The sequence below is a fragment of the Brassica napus genome, chromosome C9 (genome assembly GCF_020379485.1).
Source record: "Brassica napus cultivar Da-Ae chromosome C9, Da-Ae, whole genome shotgun sequence".
In the NCBI taxonomy this organism is placed as follows: Eukaryota; Viridiplantae; Streptophyta; class Magnoliopsida; order Brassicales; family Brassicaceae; genus Brassica; species Brassica napus.
This window is the reverse complement of record NC_063452.1, coordinates 50,076,742-50,099,051: the sequence shown is the minus strand read 5'-3', so window position 1 is coordinate 50,099,051 and position 22,310 is coordinate 50,076,742. Positions and strand designations below refer to the sequence as shown.

Below are 22,310 nucleotides of genomic sequence, written 5' to 3'. Positions count from 1 at the left end.
TGAATTCCTCTTAACCTAATTAATCTGATTGCAAGTTTGACCTATGAAATTAAAAAGTATACTCAGATTTTGTTTAATCAGTACTTTCTATTCATACAATAAAACAAAAGTGGAAACCATTGAAGAGCTTTCTTTGTGTCCAATCAGCAATTTGGACAAATGCACTTCTAGCTCTCTTTTTTTGTACGTACTAACATTTTTATTGTGTTTCGGAAGAAACAATGATGAGCAAAGTTTTTTTCAGTTTAAGGTTGGTAAATGCTACTTGTAAATAATGTATCTAAGACAGAAACTTTGAATTTTCAAATATATATTCCTATCCATTTCTTATTCCAGTACTCTGTTTGGCTTTTTGCCCGCTATAGTTTGAATGCAATACTTGTTCATACACACATTTGCTAAAACACAAAGTATATGTATGCGTATAATTAAGTATTTTCCGATGATATTGAAACCAGGTAGAAAATTTTCAATAAAGTTACTACATATTTTTTCAGATGATCTAGTGGTGTAAAACTATATATAAATCAATTACTGAATAGTTAACCTAAAAAAAAAAGAGAAGACAATAATAGTATTTGATTAAAGGGAAAAATATAAAGTAATGGGTGTAATGCTTAATGATATAGGGTCGATTCTGAGGGAAAGGGTGTGTCCAAAGGTGTAGGACATCAAACATGAAAGGGTACGGAGAGAAAGTGATGTGTCCCCAAAAATTAGCTCTGTTATTATGCATTTCTGTTTTACCAATATTTCTTGGACTGACCTCTTCAGTCTTTCTTTCTCTCTTATTTTTCTACAGAAATTGGTGTCATTGCCCTCGTATTGGACAGTAATTAGTGAACTGTCCATGTGTCTCTAACTAGATAAACCATTCCGATTTTAACCCTATACAACTACTCAGCTTGCTCCTACCTATGTCAGTACCTAGCTGTGTGTGCGTCAGGTTAGTGGACTGCTACCATAAAACATTCCTATGTATCCCTCGATTCTTGTTTTTATGTGAAAAAATTAACTTCTGAAATGTGTCTTTACTACTTTTTTTCTCTTTTTTTCTTCTTATATTCTACTCTCTTGCCTTTTTCTTTTCTCTTTTCGTAAAATTAATTACACTCTCTTAGCTCTCTTTCTTCTTTCATTTTTCTATGTTCTAATTCATCGTAAGTCTTCACATATTACATTTATCACCAAAATTTTTAATTTTCTCAAACTAACACACCTCTTTAAATTTTAAATCACAATCCACCTTCAATTTTCAATCACCAAAAATTTGTTCTCCTCCGTTAAAACATACATTTGCGTATGTATATATATTTAATTTTCTTAGTCATATATGTGCGTTAACAACTGCGGGATGTCAGTTAAATATATGTCTATTCGGCTAAGGCTTACATTAACTTATAATTTTTCACCAAAATATTTAGAACATTACATATGTATTTCAGTTACTGTATTTTATCAATCTATCCACTAAATGTATATGTTACAGATTTTTCGTTAAGTTTATACTTACATGTTAAGACATACAATAGTTATTTTTTTTCTTAACCATAAACTTATATCTTATTGCTTCCAGAGAACAGTTAAATAACCACTAACATTATCAATGGCCGTTACCATTTGATGTATCCTGCTAACACGAAAATTAGTCATTGTATTGCTAACGACTAACCAACTATGTATCTTAATAACACAACATAGTCGTAAGACTTTAAATACTATGATTATGAAGCATAGTGTTTTAAACGTATGCCCATATACAACTATGTTAACGCTTTTATGTGTAGCCACGGTTTGATACTACGTTAAGCGTAACGGGTGTGGTTGATTTGGGCATAGTAATGAATAGATTAATAATCAACTAATCGAAGATTAATCTACGATTAATTGGGATTTATTTACAAATTTTTTAAAAAATATCTTAATTTATTACTATTCGATATAGAGATTTTCAACATACTACATGTTTTGATACAAAGATGATAAATGTCCAAGAAATGTATTATCGTGTATTGATAGTCAATATACTATTTGATACATTGTTGTATTATGTATCGACTAAGAGAACATATACTGAACAATATATCAATTAACAAACTATCTATCAAATCATATATCGATTAACAAATTAAGTATCATATAACAAATTATGTATCAACTAACGAAATATGATAACTTTATTTATTGAAAATAACACAATACTATCAATGGTAACTTTTTTATTGGTCGTTAACGATGCACGTAGCATGCTTACATATAACTTAACATATGTAATGTTTAAATCTTTTTAATATATATATATATATATATATTTGTTTACTGGAATGTAATGTTTTATATTAAATGATTTCTGTATATAAGATTATTTATTTATTGTTACCAATTTATTTTACATTGGATAGTTAAAATTAATGTTTCAGCCAATAATATATATATATATATATTTTTTTTTTTTTTTATTTTAAGCAATAGTGTCATTAATTGTGATTAATAAATAATATTCAAACTGTAACAATTGTTTGTTTAATAATATACACACATTCTTCATCAAATCCAATAGAAAATCGAAGCATTATCCAAAGAATTTTTTATTGTACCACCTCCTGCAAAAAACCCACGTCTGCCAATAGATACCTACTCAAACATCATCCATTTGACACAATGTCTGACTTTCTACGATTCTTCTGCTTTCCAGAAGGGTATAACCGTCACTTATGAGCCAAAATGGTAGACAAGTTGGCATTATAAATTTGGTAGGGCAATTTTCAAATGTGAGTCTTAAATGGGTATATTCACCCAAATCACTCATTTTTTTTACTCTTATTACTTTTTAGGTTTTTATTTTCTGCGTCCACACAAGTATTAATGCACATATTGTGATATCATATTGGGCTATTCAAGTAGATGACTACATAAGAAGTTGAATGTATCTCCTTTTCATGGTTCCACTGTAGTAAGAATAAGGATGCTCATGCCCTTGCTAAACAAGCCTTATTTGTGGAAGCTAATGTATTGAACTCTGGGTTATAACATTTTGAATGAAAGTTTGTGTTATAAAAAAAACATAAAAAGACCTAACTAGGTAGATAAAAAGAGAAACTTTTATTTAAAACCCCAGAAACTTAGGCATGGTTTACAACTTTGAAAAAAATTATAAAATTAGTACTTGTCATTCTCTTTAGCAGATTTGTATATTCCCTTTTATAAGAACTTGCTTACAAATTCAGATATAAGCTCCAAAAACTCTACATGTTGAATGCTCCTAATTCAAAAAGCTAGTCTTCAACCTCAAGCAATAATAGAGGTCATAGTGTAAAGTTCTCAATTTCCTCCAATACAGATTACCAGACACAATTCCTATTCTAAACAAGACACATAATACAAATCCAACATTTAATTTAAACAGGATGCAACTTTGCAAGTGAAATACAATAACAATGTCTTGGTTTCAGTTTCTTCCAAGTGAAATTGAGCTGAATCTTGTTTATGGTAGAAAGTTAGTCATACTTCGAGTTTTTTTTTTCAGTTGGGTGTTTTAGTTTTACTTTCTAACATTTTACTGTACTAATCAAATCCAAAAGACACTTGTGTTTTCGATCACCTGGAATATCTATATATATATAAAGTTGGCTTTTTCCCTTCTTCTGACAAGTGGCATGGGGTTTTGCGATACGTGTCATCCATATTATTTTTTTATATTTTAAGTCTTTTTTTTAGATTATTGCAATTTGACCAAATACTTTCTAATTGTGCACTCTCTAATCTTTTCACACTAACTATTATTGTATAAAGTTTGATAATCTATTAAGAATAATACCTTAGTAACACCAACTTAATAAATGTTTGGAGCTGAAAATATATCAACAAAGAAGACTAATTTATCTCATTTTACCATAGAATGTCTTGATTATAACAAACAGATGTCAGAAAAAGGATCACGATCAAGCACCTGCGCAAAAAACAAAAAAAAAATGGGTTAGAGAAAGAATAATCATCGGATGAACAAAGTTACCACGAAACAAGACGACACATGCCTAAAGCACCAGAAGCACAACCACCAGCTTAAGAGGTAAGAAGCACGTCACAAACTAAACAAACACATAAAGACGCCCATGCCAACAAAGAATCGCAAAGCTCTGAATAGAAGAAACCAAAGCTCCGAAAGACTAACTCCGCACACTTACACAAAGAGACGCATGAGAAAAAGATAAACAACAAGAGTGGGGAAGAATGGAAGCCAACCACCAAGAAATCAGAGCTCAAGCTTGAAACCATAAACAACCTTCCAAGCGCACAAAGCATACATACAGAAAAACACTATCCAACCCTGGAGTAGCATATATGGCGAAAGAGAGAGCCACCAGAGACGTGATCAGCTATGAAGGTGCAACGAGATGAGAGAATAAAGAGATAAAAGGAGACAAAATGAAATCAACAGATTGTGGAGCCATCCTCGAACTATGAAAAAGAGCATAAAAGTCAGATCACCAAAAACCAGATCTTGAAAACCAAGACAACAGAGACTAGCGACGGTAAACCAACGACGAGAAAGACAACATCAGAGACAACTAAACTCTAACTTTACCCAACGAGATGTAGTTTCTAACATTAGCCAAAATCTAAGTAAAAAAGACCAATATTGACTGAAATAACCTATAACTCCGTAAGAAACAGCCGCACAACATGGAACTAATATGCGTGATCTATAATAAATACCAGATAATCTCACAGAAGAAGAAGGTGAGGAAAAACAAGAGCACAGAGGTAAGTCTTTTATCAGTGATGGTGAGAAGCCCTGCACACTGGAAAGGTAAACGAAATATATAGATGGTGACGGTTCAAGGTCAAAATATGGGGAGAGTTAAAAAAACATCTGAAAAAAGTAATGTGAAAAAATGTGAAAAATTAAAATACAATTTTGACGCCGTTAATCTTAAAATCAACAAACGCCTAAATACAAAGTTATTGAAATTCAATATGTTTTACATCAGAAATTCACTTCACCACTAACAAGTAATATTATACATACAACAACACATTATTAAAAAGACAAACACATAATATATTAACTTATTATCTACTACTACATAACACAATAAAACACCAAATAATGCTCTTCACAAATAATTACATCATCCACATAATCACATAATCCAAAAAATCATAATTAAGAACGATAAATCAATATTCCGCGCGACAGCCCGTAGTGACATTAAATCTTGAAATTTGATCCTTGCGGGATTAGATTTATAGCGGTTTTAGAATCCCTCCATCTTCTAAGTAACTAGTAAAATCTTATGAGTCTAATCTATTGTTTGTTCCATATTGCTTCAGTTTTCTCTCACTATTCATAACTTTTTCTTTTTCTTGTGTGCTTTGATGATTTTCAAAAGACTCTCTGTATCGCTTCTTGATCTCGCGAATTCATTCATCAGAATAGTTTATATAGTTAGTTGCTTACAAACATAAGAGCTTCTGTCAAATTTCAAGTTCTAGTGAGAAACATATAAAATATAATGAAACGTATCATTCTTGATCAGAAGCATCCTTAACCCCTTGAATATCAGAAGATTGCATCAAATATATCAAGAGGGTAACCACTACATTCATATTCAATTTGGCATCGAACATAGATTGAAAAGAGGTTGTCTGGTACTGTTAAAAAAGTTAACCATGTCATATATTAGCCATGCATAACAATGTTGACCCAAGAAACAGTTATAAAATTTTGAAATAATATTTCATGAAAGCAATTAGGTTTATATATATATATATAATTTTCATTATCTAATAGATACATATGTATTGGATAATAATCTGACTTTAAGTTCAAAAAAAAAAAAAAATCTGACTTTTGTTTTTAAAACCTAAAGGAATCTTTTGTTTATTCAGAAGCGATCACTATTTTCCCAAATTAAACAATATAGTAAACATAAAAGGAAACAGTAACAAACTAGCGATTTTTTTCTTGGAGAAAAATAATAACACATGACTTTTATTTTCAAAGTATTTGTTAAGAAGAGATCATTATTTACACTAAAAGTAAAAAATAAAAAGGATGAAAGGAAACTGTAACAAATAAACAAGATGTGATAACGATTATCTTATAAGATGGGAAAGATCTCCGTGTTATATCTTTGACTGTAAAAAATGTTTTACGATAAACGAATAATTAGTCCTACTCCTATTAGAAATGAGTTTCAAAACCAATTTCATATTGGTTTATGATAATGTAAGATGACTATAAATACAGACGTTGATCGATCACAAACCTCAGAGAACAATTCCCAGAGAACTCCTAAATCCAAACGCAATATAAGACGTAAGAGAAGATGTATGAATACAACGACGAAGATGGAGGGATTCAATTTCAACCCTACGACGATGAACTCATCAATCAATATTTAATCCCCAAGTTGAAAGGTAAACCATGTAGAGAGATCACTATGAAGGATGTTTACTCAAAGGAGCCATGGTTGCTGGACCATCCCATGGGTTCGTTTTTCAAGAAGAACGAGTGGTACTACTTTGTGACAAGGACTCAACTCTCTAAGAAGAAAATTGGTTGTGGTAAGAAAGTGAAACGGAAGATCACCCGAGACGACGATAGTGGGTCTTGGAGGGCTAATGCGAAAGAAGATATCACGGACAAGGAAACAAAGAAGACCATTGGGGTAAAGCAAAGCCTAAATTTTGTTAGAAGCAACGTAAATAACAAGAAGCAGAAGAGGGAAGACGGTACTTCTTGTGATGTATCACGAGACAATGAGAGCTGGATTATGACAGAATATATGCTTCCGGAAGAAAAAGATAAGTTTCATGAACTGGTCATATGCAAGATTCATGTGATCAAGAATTCCAAGAAGGAGAATGATGATCATCATGAAGCTTGTACTTCTAGTAATCATCATCATTATGTGTCTGTTCTAGCTTCTTCTTTCTCTGATCAGCAGCTGCAACATCCGATCAATGAAGCTCATCGTCATGAAGCTTCTACTTATCATCATCATCCTATTGAGTTTTATACCTTGGAGCAGCAACCGATCAATATTGTTTATCAATAAACTTTTCTAGCTCCTATCTTGGAGCAGCAGCCAATTAATATTGTTGATCAAGAAACTTTTCTATCTCCTTTCTTGGAGCAGCAGCCGACTAATATTGTTGATCAAGAAGTTTTCTATCTCCTTTCTTGAAGGAACAGCGGACTAATATTGCATGCAATATTCAAGAGAATAACAAGGACGATCATGAAGCTCTTATTCCTTATCATCATCATGAGTTTGCAGCAGACTGCTACACAGAGCAGCAGCCGATCAATGAATTTCATGGCCATGTTCCAAAGATTCCACTGATAGGATCAGAACAAGAAGCTGAAATAGAAGAAATACAAGAACTTATAAATTCGTTGGTGACAGTGAATGTTTCGAGTTTGCCTATGGAAGAAGATGATGGTATTCTGAATTACGATGCGCAGTTCATTTATCAGGACTTGCTTGAATCAGTATGCTACCCTCCGCCCCCTCCCCCAAGAAAGCTCTAAAACTCTAGGAAGCTGAGCACTGATCAAGATGTTTAGGCTAAAATAGATTATGTTTGAATAGGATATTGGAAGAATTATTGCATTTCAATTATCCATAGTTGTTTACGTTTAGTTTTCATTAAATAAAAAATTCACATTCTTCTTATGTTTATATTTCGGTTGGTTGTGTGTGTAGAAGCTGCAACCGTGGTTCCAGTCTCGTAGGTGACAAAACAAAATAAGAAGGAACAACAACTGAAATTCTCCCAACCCAATTTATTACTAATAAATAGTAAGTAAATACATCCACATGTTAACTGGTAAAAAGAGGTTACTTCCTTTCCAAGCATCCCTAGGTGCTTTGCTATTTCTCACGTTGAAAATATCTGTTTCAAGCTTCGTAATAATTATCTAACTAAAAAAAGGTTTTGGGGATTAATTAAGGAACTTGGAAATTTGAATAGAGCATGCATGCATCCTCAGGCTTTGTCTGGCTCCTAATTAACCAAGAGGAGGAACTACTAGGATCTATTAAGAACTACTGGAGTGTACAATGGTAAAAGAGGAGAAATTCTTGGGCTCACCCCCTAGAGTGAACCTTTAGGTTCACCAATCAATAGTATTTGGGTATTTGATATTTGATATTTTTTTAAAAAAAAACAAAATTGAATTTCTAAATAAGATTATATTTTTAAAATAAAAAAATAAAAATACATAAAAATAGTTACAAAAAAAAAATATATATATTGTTAAACCGTTAGTAAAATACTAAATCCTATACCCTAAATCCTAAACTCCAAACCCTAAATTATAAACTTTAATTCTTGGATAAACCGTAAACCATTGGAAAATTTTAAACCCTAAATCATACATTAAAAACTAAATCATAATAACATTAAACCCTAAACCCTAATCACTAAACCCTAAACTCTTGGATAAACCCTGAACCCTTAGATAAATCATAAACTCTAAATCAAAAATATTTAAAACTAAACCCTAAAGTTTATTATTTATCTAAGGGTTCAGAGTTTATCCGAGGGTTTAGGGTTTAGTGATTAGGATTTAGGGTTTAGTGTTATTAAAATTTAGTTTTTAATGTATGATTTAGGGTTTAAGATTTTCCAACGGTTTAGAGTTTATCCAAAGTTTAAGGTTTAACGTTTAGGGTTTAGGGTTTAGGATTTATGGTATAGCTAGGGTTTAGTATTTTGCTGAAGAATTAACAATATTAATTAATTTATTTTTTGTAACTATTTTTACGTATTTTTATGTATTTTATTTTAAAAATATAATCTAATTTAGATATTTAATTTTATTTCCTTTTTTAAAAGATATCAAATATCAAATACTCAAACACTATTGGTTGGTGAACCCACCCTAGGGGGTGAACCCAAGAATTTCTTCAAAATAGAGCAACCCCATCGGCAAGTATCTTTAAAACAGGTTCTAATATCAAAAGTAATAATAATTTAATCATGTGTAGTTCTGGAATTAAAATTTATTTATTTTTAAAAGAGTAAACCAATCAGAAGTTGCCAAATGACACATGACGATCAGAAGCGGTTCTTAGAGCATGATTAATGGGGGTTATTAGGATGGAGTTCTTAGCCGAATATAAGAACCCGTCTCTTAACTTTTAACTAGAAAAGTTAAGAACCGGTTCTTATATTCCGCCAAGAATCTCACCCTAAGAACTCTCCATTAATCATGCTTTAAGCTCCACTTTAAGAGTCGAATCTATTCTCTTTTGCTTCTTTTTATTATTTTAATTTTTTTTGTTTTAAAAACCCAAGCTAGAAGCGGTCGTTGAACGTGCTCTAAAAGCATCATTATCCCTGAACCCCATTAAGAGTTTCTTAAAAAAAAAAAATTGGTCGGATTAAAAAAAAAAAAGAACCAATCGCGGACCGCCATGTGTCAGTGGAAACGACAGACAGTGTAAGAAACAGACGAAAAGCGTTCCTTAATTGATGAATTTTGTTACCGATTATTATCCTGTTTATGGGCCCTCCCCCTTTAAGAAACCTTTAAAATCGTGGGATAAAGATGGCCTTAAGGTGCTAAAGGAGTGATCCCGTTTGTTTGGAGACTTGAGTACACCTTCATTGCTACCTCAAGCCCGTTTGGATAATCACTTGTATCTCACGTCACCATTCTATCCTTCATAGAAGAGGAAGACTATTATTATTAAGAATGGGGAATATAGTCTATGACCAAACTGATTGATGAAAGACCTTAATTCTTGTACTTTTTGTGGTAAATCGTTTGGAGCAAAGGTGGCATCCCAAGGTACAACGTCTTAGTGTTGACTGATCGTCCTTAATATCTTTCCTACTAACCAAGTAGCACCACCTAGTGGCGAGGATTGACATGTAGCATAACGTAAACTCGTCTATCCTGAATTTGATTTCAACTGAAACAAAATTACTGCTATTTAGTCAAATTGAATTTGAGATTCGTCAAATGCATTTTACATCTTAGTCCAATAACAGATAATATATATATATATACCTTGGCATTAGTACTGGGAAGACATTTAGCTCGGGTCCATGCGAGAAACCTATCCAAATTGCACCTAATCTATCGCCAGCCTCCATCCTAAGATTAAACTCCAGCAATAGTTTTTTTCGGTTGGGTGTTTTAGTTTACTTTCTAACATTTGTTGTACTAATCAAATCCAAAAGATAGTTGTTTTTTCCATCACTTTGTATATGACAATAAATCTTGAAACTTGATCCTTACGGGATTAGAATCCTTCCATCTTGAAAAAAAAAAAAAATCCTTCCATCTTCCAAGTAACTCATAAAATCTTATGCGTCTTATCTATTTGTTTTTTTTTTAAAGGGCTTTCATATTAAAAAGAGAGAGTACAGAGATACACAAGGAGGAGATACAAAAGTTGCAGAGTTTAAAAAAAAAGAAAAGAAAGGAAAAAGCACATTGAAATTACTTCAATGGAGTGATTTGAGAACAAAAGAGTGGAGTTAAATCCCAGACCAAAAAGCGAGAAGCTCATTTCCTAAAATTTTCCCAGAATTCTTCAGGGCAGTAGCCTTGAACCTTGCTGTACGAGTTGCAACTTCAGAAATTTTTATAGGAGGGGTGATATCTTGCATATTTACATTGTTTTATTTATTTATTCATGTGCATTTTCATCATATAGATTAGGATTTAGTCATGTCTAGGTTGCATTTTGCATACATATATCTCTATTAGGTATTGGAGTACCACATTGAGTTCCTGGAGACATTTGGGTGCATTTGGAGCTCAAAGGAGGTGATTAGAGTGATCTTTGGACAAGCACTGCCTGGAGCGACTACATGAAGTCGCTGTGCACCACATCCCGGAGCGACCAGTCCAGAGCGACTGTATCAAGTCGCTCCAGCCAGAGCGACCTACCGGAGCGACGCCATGAACTCGCTCGTCCTACACGCTTCGGAGCGACCTCCTAGAGCGACAAGGCGAAGTCGCTCCAGCTCCTAGAGCAACCTCACCACAGCGACGTCTTCAGAGCGACACAGCCAGGTCGCTCGCGAGGAACGACCTGGGAGCGACGTCTTCGGAGCGACACAGCCAGGTCGCTCGCAAGGAGACGACCCGGGAGCGACGTCTTCAGAGCGACACAGCCAGGTCGCTCGCGAAGAAACGACCCGGGAGCGACATTTCGCAGCGACGTGCCGAGGTCGCTCCACGTCTATTTGTTAGGCCGAATTCATGTTTTCTCAAGGGCTTTTTGGTCATTTCATTATGCACGTTTTTACTTTTCAAAACCTATGTTTTAAGTACCTTTTGTAGCCACCAGACACGAGATCTCTTTTCTAGAGAAGAACTAGTAAAAACTTCTTTTGATTCAAAAAAATAAAAATAAAATAAAAAAATAATAATAATAACAAAGTGCAGCTGCTCTTGTGTGGCTTTATCAGCAAGGAGGATGTCTATCTTATCCTGTAGAGCTTTCAACTCCTTCCTCGTCTGCATATCATCTGTTCGACTACCTCTGTCGTGGTCTCCACTGTAGACTGCATCACTCTTTACCATGTTGTCAACCAGCTCCTCTGCATCTGCCTCAGTTCTCCCCAAGAAGAACCCATTGCTAGCTGTATCCAGTCTGGCCCTGTACTTAGGAAGAGCACCACGGTAGAATGTGCTCAGCAAGCTCTCCTTAGAAAAACCATGGTGTGGGCATTGAGCTTAGTAGCCCTTGAATCTCTCCCAGGCTTCACTGAAGCCTCCCAAGTTCTTCTGTTAAAAGCTGGAAATCTCATTTCTCAGCTTAGCAGTTCTTGAAGTAGAGAAGAACTTCTCCAAGAATGCTCTCTTGCAATCATCCCAAGTGGTGATAGAGTCGCTGGGTAGAGACTTCTCCCACTGACGTGCCTTATCCCCCAAAGAGAAAGAGAATAGCTTGAGCTTTAAGGCATCTTTGGACACACCATTGGTTTTTGACAACCCACAGTAGCTGTCGAACTTGTCCAAGTGATCAAATGGTCCTCTAGAGCTAAGCCATGATACTTGTTGTTCTCGATCACATTGAGGAGTCCTGACTTGACCTCAAAGTTGTTGGCTGCCACAGCCGGTGCTCGGATTCCCAGTCTATGCCCATGAATGTGGGGCCCGTCATAAGTACCAATGGGTCGAGCTGCCCGCGGTTGGTGTTCTGCCCCTTGCGGTTGATCTTCCATATCAATATCGAATCTCTGCAAGTGGGCTTGTTGTTCTTCTTCTCTTCTAGCTCTAGCACACTCCCTCTCAAAAGCTCTGATGTCTGCTACTATTGGAACTAGGTTTGATGGACCCGTGCTCCTCAAGTTCATACACCTGAAAGTGAAAGAAGAAGAATTAGTAACAAAACAAAATTAAAATAACTTAGTCTCAAGCAAGTGACTAAATCTCAATGTTTAAATCTACTCAGAATTTGGCAACGGCGCCAATTTGATGTTAGGAGTTTTCAAGCTCCACTTTGTTGGTAACCCAAGCCAAGAGACACCACCTGTTGTCCATGAGGTTGAGGGTTTGGAAGGTCAGGAGGAGCTGTGTTTCATCAACAACAATGGTAGTTGGTACATTATTATTATTATTATTTTTTTTTTTTTGAATCAAAAGAAGTTTTCACTAGTTCTTCTCTAGAAAAGAGATCTCGTGTCTGGTGGCTACAAAAGGTACTTAAAACATAGGTTATGAAAAGTAAAAACGTGCATAATGAAATGACCAAAAGGCCCTTGAGAAAACATGAATTCGGCCAAACAAATAGACGTGGAGCGACCTCGGCACGTCGCTGCGAGAGGTCGCTCCCGGGTCGTTTCTTCGTGAGCGACCTGGCTGTGTCGCTCCGAAGACGTCGCTCCCGGGTCGTCTCCTCGCGAGCGACCTGGCTGTGTCGCTCCGAAGACATCGCTTCCGGGTCGTTCCTCACGAGCGACCTGGCTGTGTCGCTCTGAAGACGTCGCTGTGGTGAGGTCGCTCTAGGAGCTGGAGCGACTTCGCCTTGTCGCTCTACGAGGTCGCTCCGAAGCGTATAGGGCGAGCGAGTTCATGGCGTTGCTCCGGTAGGTCGCTCTGGCTGGAGCGACTTGAGATAGTCGCTCTGGGCTGGTCGCTCCGGGATGTGGTGCACAGCGACTTCATGTAGTCGCTCCGGGCAGTGCTCGTCCAAAGATCACTCTAATAACCTCCTTTGAGCTCCAAATGCACCCTAATGTCTCCAGGAACTCCATGTGGTACTCCAATACCTAATAGAGACATATGTATGCAAAATGCAACCTAGACATGACTAAATCCTAATCTATATGATGAAAATGCACATGAATAAATGGATAAAACAATGTAAATATGCAAGATATCAACTCCCCCAAACTTATTCTTTTACTTGTCCTCAAGTGAACTTTCTAGAACTCATAGGGAGAGAGGTTTGAAGGTGGGAGCTCATAGCCAAAAGAAACACACAAAGCACTCAAATCAACATCTAAATTCAGCATTAGTACATCCTCTCTTATTATACTCTAGCTTCTCTAGGCTTATTCAACTCTTTTCATCCCTACACTCATCATCATGCATTCACACATGCAAATCAGCCAACTCTCAAGTTCATTAAGCATAGCATCAAGTGAATTCTTGCAAATGGTCAATTGGTCCAAATCATTTGGTTGAGTAAGGGAATGCTTTTATTCAAGTGGGTCAAGAGGTTCAAAATCCATGATCTTTTAAAGTGGTTTACTCTCAAAACAAGTAGCCTTGACATTGCACATAATATATCTAAGAAAGGGACCAACTCATGCATACAATGCTCAATCTCCATTGTTCTACCCTTTTCCCAAACATACAAGTTACACAATCACTTCCCAATGTCAAACCCAACTCTCATCTCTCACCAAAAGATCCCAAGAATACTTTACACATAAAACTCTTTTTCTTGTAAATCTATAAAGGATTTTCTCAACTTCTAAACAAATCTTAGCTCTAAACAACTTTGCTAGCCCCCTTTTTTTTTTCGGGGGCCAAGACTTTTTATAAACTCGAGCTAGATGTTTATCTATTAATTCCAATAAGATTATCCATTTAAACACAAAGAGTCTATTCTTTTCCTTCGAACTTTTCATGCTTCCAAACCATAGTCACAACACTCACCCCCACTTATAGCTAGACAATAGAGTGCATAATCTAGCAAGAATGAAGACCAAGCATTGTCGTTCCCGATACTCTCAACATTATGCACATGTAAGGCTTTCCGAAAAAGGCCTCACTCATCAAATAATGAAAGCTCAAAAGGAGAGAAGGGTTTTGGGAATGGTGTACCACTCGAGTTTGTCAAAAAGATTGGCATAAAGGATGTGACAACTCAAGTGTGTATATCCATGACTCAGTACACAAGGGACCATGAGCAAGATGCATTAAGTTCGTTCAGTTCAAATAAGTTTGTAGTTGGCTTCAAAGACTGAGTTTCAGCAATCAACAAGTTTCAGGAAGAGTCTTCAAGGCTCGAAGCATACAAGTGTTTTTGAGAGGTGCATAAGCTACTCAGGTGCAAAGTAATGTTCTTTACAAGGTATTTCAAATCATTGCTCTCAATGCAAGTAAATGCAACCTATATGCTCTAGACTCTCCTAGAAATGCAAATGATGCAAACTAAATGAATTTTTTTTTATGCAAATATATATGTATAATGCAATGCATGAGACTCAAAATCATCAAAGCAAACGTGATCAAATACTTGGTACCTCCCCCAAACTTAAATGACACAGTCTCTGTGTTGTCAAGGAGAGAGAGATACCCAAAAAGAGAAAACTAATATGCAAAAACGAAATGGTATATACAAGGGAAAGTAGTGGGTTACCTTCTATGGAGAATGAGTAGAGGGAGATGCTCCCTCCTCGTCGTCCTCAGGTGGTAACTCTTCAAGGTGCTCATTAGCAAGAGTGCCCATCTCTTCAATGTAGAAGGCTTGCCCGAACACAGTTGGTTTCTTCATTTTCTCCTTGATGTTAAAGTGGAGAACATGCCCTTTACCCAAATGGAGATCAATCGTGCCCTCTTTCACCTTAACAATTGCTCCTGCTGTAGCTAAGAATAGCCTTCCAAGAATCAATGGGTCTTGAGCCTCCTCACCCATCTCAAGCACCACAAAATCTGTAGGTATCTCATACCTTCCAATCTTCACAGGTAGGTCCTCTAAGATGCCCACAGGGTACTTCACTGAACGATCAGCTAACACCAGAGAGAGTCTACACTTCTTGTACTGAGTGAATCCAAGCTTCTTTGCAACAGACAAAGGCATCACGCTGACACTAGCTCCCAAATCGCAGAGACATTTCTCAAATACCATAGGTCCAAGAGCACAAGGTAGTGTGAAGCATCCTGGATCCTCTAACTTCTCTGGAACATCAAGCCTCTGGATGATGGCATTGCACTCATGGGTAAGAATCATCATGCTTTCCATTTCCTTCTTCTTTGCAGCTAGAACATCTTTCAGGAACTTGTTGTATTGAGGAATCAACATGAAAGCATCGATGATGGGCATTGCAACCTGAGCTTCACTCATTTGCTTCTCAAACAAAGCCTTGCACTTCTCTAGCAGCTGCCTCTTGAATCTACCAGGGAATGCTAGTTTGGGTTCATAGGGAGGAGGAACAAAAGAATTCTCACTTGCTGGAGCAAGAACTTCACCATCTTTCACAGTTTTCTTCTCTTCCCCCACCTTTCCTTTACCTTTGGCTTCCACAATCTTCTCCAAGATTTCATCATTGATTTTCTCATCAACAATCACCACTTCATCATCTAAGTTGATGGCCACCTCCTCACCTAGTTTCTCAGCATCCCTGGTGAGGGTTGTAGGAGGTAACTGCTTACCACTCCTAAGGGTGATAGCTTTGGCCTCCTTGGGGTTTTGGTCAGATTTTCCAGGTAGAGATCCTTGCTGGCGAGTCTGGTGAGTGTTCTTGGAAGCAAACTGATTCTCTAAATTCTTGACTGTAGAAGCAAGATGTGAGAACTTGTTGTTGAGCTCATTGTAGCTCCCATCAATTTTGGAATGAAGGTTCTTCAACTCATAACCAACATGCTTCTCACTTCTAGTCTGAGACTCCAAGATTTGTTTCAGCAGGGTGTCAGTGCTGCTCTCTTGAGGAGCAGAGGAACTAGATGAGGGGTTTTGCTAAGGTTGATAGCTGCCTTGCTGGTTGTGTCGAGGCGGATAACCACTCTGTTGGTTGTTGGGATAGGATTTCTGTTGGTAGTTGTTGTACTGAAAGTTGGGCTCTTTTTTGTACCAGCTACCATTGTTGTTGATGAAACACAGCTCTTCCTGACCTTCCAAACCCTCAACCTCATGGACAACAGGTGGTGTCTCTTGGCTTGGGTTACCAACAAAGTGCAACCTCATATTAAAAAGAGAGAGTACAGAGATACACAAGGAGGAGATACAAAAGTTGCAGAGTTTAAAAAAAAAAGAAAAGAAAGGAGAAAGCACATTAAAATTACTTCAATGGAGTGATTTGAAAACAAAAGAGTGGAGTTAAATCCCAGACCAAAAAGCGAGAAGCTCATTTCCTAAAATTTTCCCAGACTTCTTCAGGGCAGTAGCCTTGAACCTTGATGTACGAGTTGCAACTTCAGAAATTTTTATAGGAGGGGCAGTAGTTCCCAAATGGAAACGAGCATTCTGCTCCTTCCAAATTTCATACAAACATGCTTGCCATATTTGTAAAATAACCAGTTTGAGAATCCTATCAAAGGGAAGATAACACAACCAGTCAATAACACTTTGCCAAGTAGTTGGAGCATTAGAAACACCCAAGCGGACCAAGCACTTTCTCCAAACCTCTGCAGAGTAAACACATTCAAAAAACAAATGGTCTCTGGACTCTTGAAGTAATCCACAAAGCAAGCAAGTACCTTCAACATCAAGACCCCAAGATAGGAGCATGTCCATGGTAGGATTACGGTTTAACATGAAGAGACACGAAGTAATGGCTTGTTTAGGAACCGATGCAGCATGCCACACCAAAGACGTCCAAGTAGAGGGTTGTCTCCTCTCCCTTGTGTAATTCCAAATATCCTTAGAGATAAATTTATCTCTCTGAACCCCATTAACTTTCCAGAGAATCCTATCATTTCCTTGTCCCAGAGATAACGTGGAGATGAATATATGAAGCTGAAATTGCCTTTCCGATCGGGGATGAGGCAAAATCCAACTACCATTTACTAAGCAATCGCACACAAGAGAATCAATAGAGATCCCAAGATCCATAGGACCCGTAATACCCAAGTATTGAATCAAAGGACCGAAAGGAGTCCATGGATCCCACCAGAAATAAGTTTCACCGCCATTATTAATCTCATAGTAAACCAGAGTTTGAGCTATTGGGCGTAAGTTGACAAGCCTTTGAAACATCCAAGAGGTGTTGCGAACCGTAAGCTGAGACGACCAAAATGAGTACATGCTTATGTACTTCCTCCTCATCCATGCAACCCATAGTGATCCAGCTCTGAAGTGGAGCAACCAAATAAGCTTGAGGCCAAAGACAATATTCCAAGAAGCTGAATTTCTCAGCCCTAAACCACCCTCTACTTTAGGGCGACAAACATCCTGCCAGGAGACTTTAGCACCTCTAGGATTATCCAGACAGTCATGCCAAAGAAAGGAAGTAGATAAGCTATTTATCATCTTCAAAACCTTTGCCGGAATACAAAAGGCTGATGTCCAAAAGCCTATAATTCCTGGGATGACCGAAGAAATGAGAGTGAGCCTTCCCGCCAAACTCAAATGTCTATTCATCCAAGCATTATATTTCCGCCTAATCTGAGAAATTAATGGATCACAATCTTTGACTGAGAGTCTTTTAGAACATAGAGGTACCCCCAAATACCTCACGGGAAGAACCTCAGGCTTGAGTAAAAATCTCCTGAGAATATTTGCTTCTGTAGCATCAGACAACCCAGAGCAAAACATTGACGTTTTGTGGATGTTTACTGCAAGACCAGAGAACTTCTCAAACTGTGATAGAACTGTGAACACACCAACAACAGATTTCTCAGTGCCCTCCAAAAAAATGAGTAAATCATCTGCAAACGCCAAGTGAGTAAGACCCAAATCAGCACATCCCGGGTGATAATTGAAGATTCCATCAACTGCTCCTCTATTCAACATATTGGATAACACGTTCATCACCACAACAAAAAGAGGAGGAGACAAGGGATCCCCCTGACGAAGACCAGTTTTACCTTTGAAATAGCCAGAAGTGACTCCATTTATACTGACTGAGTAAGAAGGAGAGCAGATGCAAGCTCGAACCCAATCAATATATAGCGCCGAGAAATGACAGGCCTTTAAAGTTTCTAAGATGAAATTCCACCGAACAGAGTCGAATGCCTTAGAAATATCAACTTTTAGGGTGATTCTAGGAGAAAGCCCTTTCTTATGATAACCATTTAAAACTTCTGAAGCCAGCAAGACGTTCTCCAGAATAAGTCTATTCTCTACAAAGCCAGTCTGATTAGGGAGAACGATGGACGGTAGCACCTTCTTTAGACGGGCCGAAATGATTTTAGAGACAAATTTGTATATGGTATTTAAGCAAGAGATTGGTCTGAAATCTGCAATATTTTCCGCTCCAGGTCGCTTCGGTATAAGGATCAGAGAAGTGGCATGTAAGGCTGACGGCATGAAGGGCCTAGCAAAGAAATCCAAGACCGCATTTGTTACCTCCTCTCCAAAAATTAGCCAAGTCGCTCTGAAGAACTCAGCCGTCCATCCATCTGGACCAGGCGTTCTATTTAGAGATAATTTAAGCATTGTGGCTTTGATTAGATCTCTTGTTATTGGAGCCGCAAGCAGAGACTGCTGATCATTTGTGCACACATCCCTGATAAAACGCCTGAGAATATCTGGAAGAAAAGGACAGAAGGAGCCCCTCACATTACAAAGAATACCTGAGAAGTAATCTAAGGCTATCTTATGGACTTCCTCTAGCGATTCAGATCGGGTTCCATCAGCACGAAGGAGATATTTTATGGCATTTAAAGCATTCCTAACCAGATTAATACGATGGAAGAAAGTCGTGTTTAGATCACCCAATTGAAGCCATTTGATCCGAGATCTCTGTCTGAAGAAACATTCTTCAGCTAGCCTTAGAAAAACCCACTGATCTTTAGCAGACTTCTCCAACTCGAAAATAATTTCAGAGGGGTTTGTAAGCGCAGATAACTGAATAGAATCCAGCGAATCTTTCGCCTCAGCGACTCGTCTCTCAATGTTACTAAGATTTTCTTTCGCTAGAGACTTTATTGGTCTTTTAAGACCCTTAAGCCTGAAACTCAAAGAAGAGAGGTTTTGTGGCCGTGATTGAATACCTTCCCAGATGTGCTGCATTGAGGAGATAAAGGAAGGCAGATTGGCAACAAAACTCTGAAACATAAATGGCTTAGTTCCAAAAGACGGCTTCGGCGAGAAAAGACGGATGTGACAAGGGGTGTGATCTGAAAATTCAGGAGGTTCAAACGTGCAGTAACCGGTTGGGAACACAAGCTGCCATTGATCATTTATCAAACATCTGTCCAAACGCTTGCCAAGGGGATCAGATGGTCTCTGGTTGGACCACGTGAAAGGAGGCCCTTGCGACGACAAGTCAAAAAGCCCCATAGTTGATAAAGAGGCTGCTAAATCTCTCATAGGTCTTGTAGATGAGATGATAGACGGATTTGATGACTCACTTGGATCAATAATCTCATTAAAATCCCCACATACCAACCAAGGTTTCCCATCAAGCCCAAAGGAGATTTCAGTATCCTTTAGAGAGGTCCATAAGGCCTTTCTTTCATCCAAATCATTTGAAGCATAAACCGCAGTGTAGAAGAAGTAAAGACCCGTATCATCAAAAATCTGGAGAGTGATAGACTGAGCATCCGAGTACAAAAGCTGAATCCTAGCCTCCACTCTGAACCTAAGCTTGCTAAAACCGTAGATATATTAGCCTCCCTAATGTGCGTTTCCAAAAGGACACCGAAACTTAACTTTCTCAACTTGATCCACGAAACAAGGGGACTATGCTTCGAAATATCGTTGATGCCTTCGCACATTCCAAAAAAATGTATCTAACATAGATGATTAATTTTGGTGGGTACCCCCATGTGAGTGGGGATGACCACCGGAACCCGGGGACCTCTTTGAAAGTTTCCTTTTCTTATTCTTCTGCTGCTTCGAACCAGAAGAGGAGGAGGAAGATGCCAAATAGAAATCATTACTCCGAATGAAATTGGTCACCACAAGACATTCTTGATCTTCAGAAGCATCATCACTTGAAGATTGATCAGGGTTAGAAACTACATCTGAGTCTAAGGCTGCAAAAGGATTGGCAGAAGTCACTAATACCCTTGATTTCTCTCTGGGGATTATATCTCTTTGACGGGCAGCTTTGAAGACTGTAGTGAAGGGAATATTTTCAGCAGACTTCTTCTGAATGGCCTGATTACCAATCTCATTTAACTCCAAAAACTGTGCAGGAACTAGAGCCTTGTCGCTACCAAGATTAGCTTCCAACAGATGGTCTACTGTAGGAACTTGGCAAGTAGACGAATTAATAGTGCCAATATTACTTTTGCAGACCTCCACATAGGAATGAGAGGGAGAGGGTAAATCTGAAGATAGAGCCTGGCTCTCATCCACTGGATTCTTTAAATTAGACTCCAAAGCAATTTCTCCATCCGAAATAACCAAAGTCCCCGTTTTCTTCTTAGGGATATAAGAAGCACCTGCCTGCTTTTTTGGTTTGGAGTAAGACTTTTCGGAGTCCATTGGAGCTTTACCCTTGTCTACCGAGGCCTTCTTAGCTACTGGACACAGCTGAGATTTGTGCCCAAGCTCGTTGCAGACTGGGCAAAGAGGAGGCAGCCATGGGTATGTGACTGTAATCACTTAAATGCCCCCATCGTCACGCTCAACTTCTACTGTTTTCATCAAGGGTTGAAGCAAATCTACTACCAATTTGATTTCAGCCTCAGATACAGAAGTGAAAGGTTTGGCATCCACGATTACCCCTAAAGGCGCAGAGATAATTGCAAAACCCTCATCAGTAAGAAGATCAAAAGGGACATTTGCAAGCTTTACCCAGACAGGAGCCTTTTGGAGCGAAGGAGGATCCAAAGCAAAAGACGCTTTCCATTCCGTCACAAAAAAGGGTGAGTCCCCAACTCTCCAAAGCTCATGTTGGAGGACCTTTTGCCTCAGAGAGGGCGACGGGATATGGAAGAGGTAGGCGTTGGCGGTGAGATTATGAATGGTAACCCTCCTATCCTTTCCCCAGAGAAAGTTTAGGACACCCCAAATTTTACCATAGGATGGCGCATTGCCATTGAAAATCCCGACAATGTAATCAGAATGTAGGTTGGCCCCTCGCTCGAAAACGACATTTGGAACCTTAATCCTTGGAACCGGCAGTGAAGACTTTGGAAATTTTCCTGCCTTCTTTGAACGCTCAGCCCAACTGAAAGAAGGAGCTGCAGGAGCTTGAGAATTTTCTTTAGAGTTTAAAACCTTTGGCACAGTACCAAAGGAAACAGAAGGAATGGGCGTGTTCGATGTAGAGGCTTCCCCGTTCTTCAAATTTTCCCCAATATTTGGATTCAGAATCTCTGGCTCATTGAAAGAGTTATTAATTTCTGAAAAGACCTCTGTAGCAGAGGAAGATTTCGCCTGAGGCAAGTTGATAGCGTCCTTCATGGCTGTATCCGCGACAGGAGAAGACGAAAATTTAGGGGAAGGAGAGACATCCCGCATCTGAGGAGAGGGATCCAAGAAGAGAAGGTCAGGAGGTAATGGAGGCACCAGCGGTGGCTCCGGAGAGTGCGACATGGCTGAGTTACCGGAGGTCAACGTCACGAAACTAGGGATTTTCACTATCGCTTATGAGAGAGAAACGAGGTCACCTTATCTATTTGTTTGTTCTGTATTGCTTCAGTTTTCTCTCATTATTCATACATTTTTCTTTTTCTTGTGTGCTTTGATTATTTCCAAAAGACTCTCTGTGTCGCTTCTTGGTCTCGCGAATTCATTCATCAGAATATTTTATCGTTAGTTGCTTCCAAACACAAGAGCTTCTGTCAAATTTCAAGTTCTAGTAATCTAGTGAGAAACATATAAAATATAATGAAACGTATCATTCTTGATCAGAAGCCTCCTTAAGTAACCCCTTGAATATCAGAATAGTTCATCAAATATATCAAGAGAGTAACCACTATATTCATATTATTTTGGCATCGAACATAGAGGTTGTCTGGCAATGGTTAAAAAATTTAACTGTCG

At 37.9% G+C, this 22,310-nt stretch overlaps 2 protein-coding genes and 1 non-coding gene across 3 annotated transcripts; 2 read left to right on the top strand and 1 right to left on the bottom strand.

Moving 5' to 3' along the window:
• Window positions 1-5,414: 5,414 nt before the first annotated feature.
• LOC106403699 (NAC domain-containing protein 35-like) lies at window positions 5,415-7,102 on the top strand. The gene has a single exon (XM_048768949.1). The coding sequence runs from the start codon at window positions 6,333-6,335 to the stop codon at window positions 7,062-7,064; it is 732 nt and encodes a 243-aa protein (XP_048624906.1). The 5' UTR covers window positions 5,415-6,332; the 3' UTR covers window positions 7,065-7,102.
• A 4,585-nt stretch (window positions 7,103-11,687) lies between these two features.
• On the top strand, window positions 11,688-11,794 carry LOC125593525. Its single transcript, XR_007329429.1, has one exon. It is a non-coding gene; the product is annotated as a small nucleolar RNA R71 (small nucleolar RNA).
• Window positions 11,795-16,526: 4,732 nt separating this feature from the next.
• LOC125592713 lies at window positions 16,527-20,804 on the bottom strand. Its single transcript, XM_048768079.1, has 3 exons — window positions 20,173-20,804; window positions 16,907-19,962; window positions 16,527-16,834 (listed from the first exon to the last, which is right to left on the bottom strand). The coding sequence occupies exons 1-3, from the start codon at window positions 20,802-20,804 to the stop codon at window positions 16,527-16,529; spliced, it is 3,996 nt and encodes a 1,331-aa protein (XP_048624036.1).
• Between the last annotated feature and the right edge of the window lie 1,506 nt (window positions 20,805-22,310).